Consider the following 3,321-nt stretch of genomic DNA (forward strand, 5'->3'; position numbering starts at 1 on the left):
GCAGCCAGGGCATTGGGGCCAGCTGGTGGAGAGTGCTAACCTTTCTTCCCCTCCAAACCTTTGCAAGAGTTTGCGGAAAGGAGCAGGATGCGACACAAGGAACAGCAGGTGCATGCTCTATGCAGTGAGGGGAAGAAGGGGACTAGCCTTCAAACCGCTGCAAACATGATTTTATTAGTGGAACAAATTAGGGGTACGTGAGGGACTGTTCGCATGCGTACAATGATCTCTGCAGGCCCAGGGGATGGCATGGAAAGAGCCACGAATGAGACAAGTCACTCGGGAAGTCCGCAGCTGTGGACGGTGGCTGCTGCGAGCCAGGCCACTGGGCCGCTGGCCTGAGCCGGAGCTGGCTGCCCGCGCTGCTCGGAGCCGGCTCACCTTGCACCCACCTGGCGCATCTGAGAGGAGAAGAGTAGGGGCTCCGGGAAATGCAGCACTCGTGGTGGGGGTCGGCTGGCTGGCCCTGCCAGCTTCCCGCCATGATCAACGGCAGCCGGGGCCTCGGCAGCCAGCGCCCCATCCGAAGATACAAGCAAGGGCTGCAAAGTGCGCGCCCCTTCCCACCCGGCTCCAGCTGAGAACGCCTGGCGATTGTGCTGAGCTGTCACGCTGCGGGGTCCCTGCCCTGGATTTTGTGGGGCTGACACCGGGACAGCATATTAATGACACCAGTGCCATGATCCCAGCCCGCCTGCAGCCCGGGGTCCTCTCACTCGGTGACAAATGCACGGCACTTAACCCCCCTCCCCAACAAGACACTTACTGTATTTTACATTATTTTCTGGTACATGGGTCCCTGCGGGCTGCCTAGAAATCCATTAGCAAGAGATGTAAAGATGCTTAAAGGCATTTACCCAGATTAGCTGCCTTTACTCAGTCAAGGATCTTTTAAATGATTACCTTAAAAGCTGAAGAGCTGCTGCAAAACATTTATAATACAAAGATTCCTAAGCAAAGAGCATCCATCCGACAGCAAATTAAGTCATTAAAAACAAACAGATTGCTCGGCTTGCTTTTAGTTCCAGCTGAACAGCAGAGAAGGTAAAAATAGTTAATACGTAGTGGGTGCCTTTCCCTTCTGGAGCTGGCAGGCAGGAGCTGTGCTGCTTCTAGCCCCGATTTATGAGCCCGTTTTACATTCGCTTTCCTTTTGGCCGGGATTTCTGTCGCTTAGCTGTGATCGAGGAATGGCAGCAATGAGCTGGCGCTGCCGGCAGCACCGTCTTGCTGGGGTCAGGCCGTGGAAAGCCATGCCCGGGCCCCTAGGGAGGAGGTCAGGCTTGCTAGATTTGAGAGTCACAGATGGTGCTGGGTGTATTTGGGCTCTTCAAAACCTGCATCCTTGTTCCTGCTAATTCTGTCCCCGCTCTGGCTTTGCTCACACACCTCCGTTGGCCAAGCCTGCACAGCCGTGCCACCCCCTGGGCCTGCCCCGGCAGAGCTATCCAGACCTGTGGGGCTTGCTGCTGTGCCAGCGTCCCATGGCGCTGCCAGGCCACCCGGGTCCTGATCTGCCCCAGCACCCTCTGCCATCCCAGGCTGCCTTTTTGGAGCAGGAACAGCAATGATCTGGGCTGCACTGGACCAGGCCCCAGGACCACCCGAGCTACTTTCCCTCCCAGCTCCTTTACCCTTCAGACTAAACAGGTGTTTGTCAGCAGCAGACAGGGCGGCCCTGCTCCCTGCTGAGACGCGGTCCTTTAGCTCGGGAATCGACGGTCTCGGATTCCGGTCCCGTTTCCTTGGGGCCAGCATCCATTTTCGTGTCATGAGGGCTATTTTCACCATGGTTTCAGAACTCTCTTTCTGCCCCCACTTGCAGCAGGCAATAGCTCATGTCAGGGAGCTGCGGCAGCGCGGGGTCTGCTCTGCAGCGGTGGTCTGGAGCCCTGCGGGGCCAGGCTGATGCCTGCAGCCCTGGCCAGGACTTGCATTCCTGCACTGCTCTTGCCCCGGGTTTCTCCTGCGCCCACTGATTGCTGGGGACCGGTGGCAGGGACAGAGCGCTGCGTGCGTGCGCAACGCAGGTGACATCCTGGGGTGTGCAGTCCAGGGAGCTGGCGTGCCACCCCCGTGCTGGCTCCCGCATCCTGGTGCTCTGTTCTCTGCCAGCGTCCACCCCTCTCTCCTGACCCTGACTCTGAGCAGGGACCCCCATTTCATGCTGTGTTTGTGCAGCACCAAGCGCCGTGTGGTCGGGGTCCCGGGCCAGGCCCAGGCCCAGGCCCAGGCCCAGGCCCAGGCCCAGGGCAATCTGGATAGACCCCATGCTCCTTTTTGCACTAACAGCTGTTTCTTAAGCGCTCCATCTTGCCAGAGACCCGTTTCCCTCGGCAGTACGAGACTCCAGAAGCATCATTCAAACACCTCTGGCTGCTCTAGCCCCGAGTCCCCACAGGGGTCTGGCATGCTCCCGCAGCTGGATGGAAACGCTTTGTATTGTGTCAGCACCGGGAAACCACCAGCCTCCGCTCCTCCCAACGCACCCCGTGCCTGTGCACTGCTCTCGGGCATCCCGCGGTCCGCATCGATTCGGTGCCCCCGTGGCATGAGCGGCCGGATCCCTTCTGTGCGTAGCAAGCTGCCGCGCTCCGGAGGCTGCTAAATGCGATCCATACTTCACACCCCGTGAGTCGCGTTTCATATTAGAGCAATCTCGTTTGAAAGGGCATCCTTCAGGCGCAAACTAGCTTTTCCCCACACTTGACTGATCGCACAAATAACCGTGATTAAAGGTCAAGCGCCTGGGCTTTTCTCTTTTACTCCTTAAAAATTTATATGCGAAAGAAACCCTGGGAGTTAACACAGCATGAAATTGTGATGCAGTTCGGAGCCTGTAACGACAACGACAGATCCCTTCTCTTCCGGGGCGAGTGGAAAACCCTCCGCAGGAACGGCTCTGGCGACCTAACCCCGTCTTTCGTCTGGCTGCCCTGCAGGCGACGGGGGAGCTTGCCGGCCTTCCCCGTGCCCCCGGAAGCTCCCCGCCCCGGCGCTGCAGCTCAGGGCTCCGCTGAAGCGGCACCGGCAGCAGAATCCCCGCGAGAGCTCGCCTCACGTCCTGGGCGTTCCTTATTTTTTAATTATTTTTTAATTATTGTTATTTTTTATTCGCTTTCCCAGGGGCATCGCTGGTGGCGGTGGCCCTCGTGGCCTGGGTCGCCCCTGCAGGCCCGGGCGCGTCGCTCCGCGAACCGGCGGCCGCCGTCGTTAGGGTTCAGCGTGAACGCCCGGGCAGCGCAGGGTTAACGCAGCCCGCGGCACGTGCGGCCCCGCCCCTGCGCTGCCATTGGCCCGCAGAATTGCCCGCCCACCCGG

The 3,321-nt window shown here is 59.2% G+C and overlaps 1 protein-coding gene across 1 annotated transcript in view; it reads left to right on the top strand.

Annotated features, from left to right (window-relative positions):
• The first annotated feature begins 482 nt into the window (after positions 1-482).
• Positions 483-3,321, top strand: part of EPHA10 (EPH receptor A10) — a 60,779-nt gene continuing 57,940 nt past the window's right edge. The window contains exon 1 of the mRNA XM_019512097.1: positions 483-549. Coding sequence (XP_019367642.1) covers positions 483-549 — 67 coding nt within the window. The remainder of the gene's footprint in view (positions 550-3,321) is intronic.

This window comes from Gavialis gangeticus, unplaced genomic scaffold (genome assembly GCF_001723915.1).
Source record: "Gavialis gangeticus isolate Ggan-Ray unplaced genomic scaffold, GavGan_comp1, whole genome shotgun sequence".
NCBI lineage: Eukaryota > Metazoa > Chordata > Crocodylia > Gavialidae > Gavialis > Gavialis gangeticus.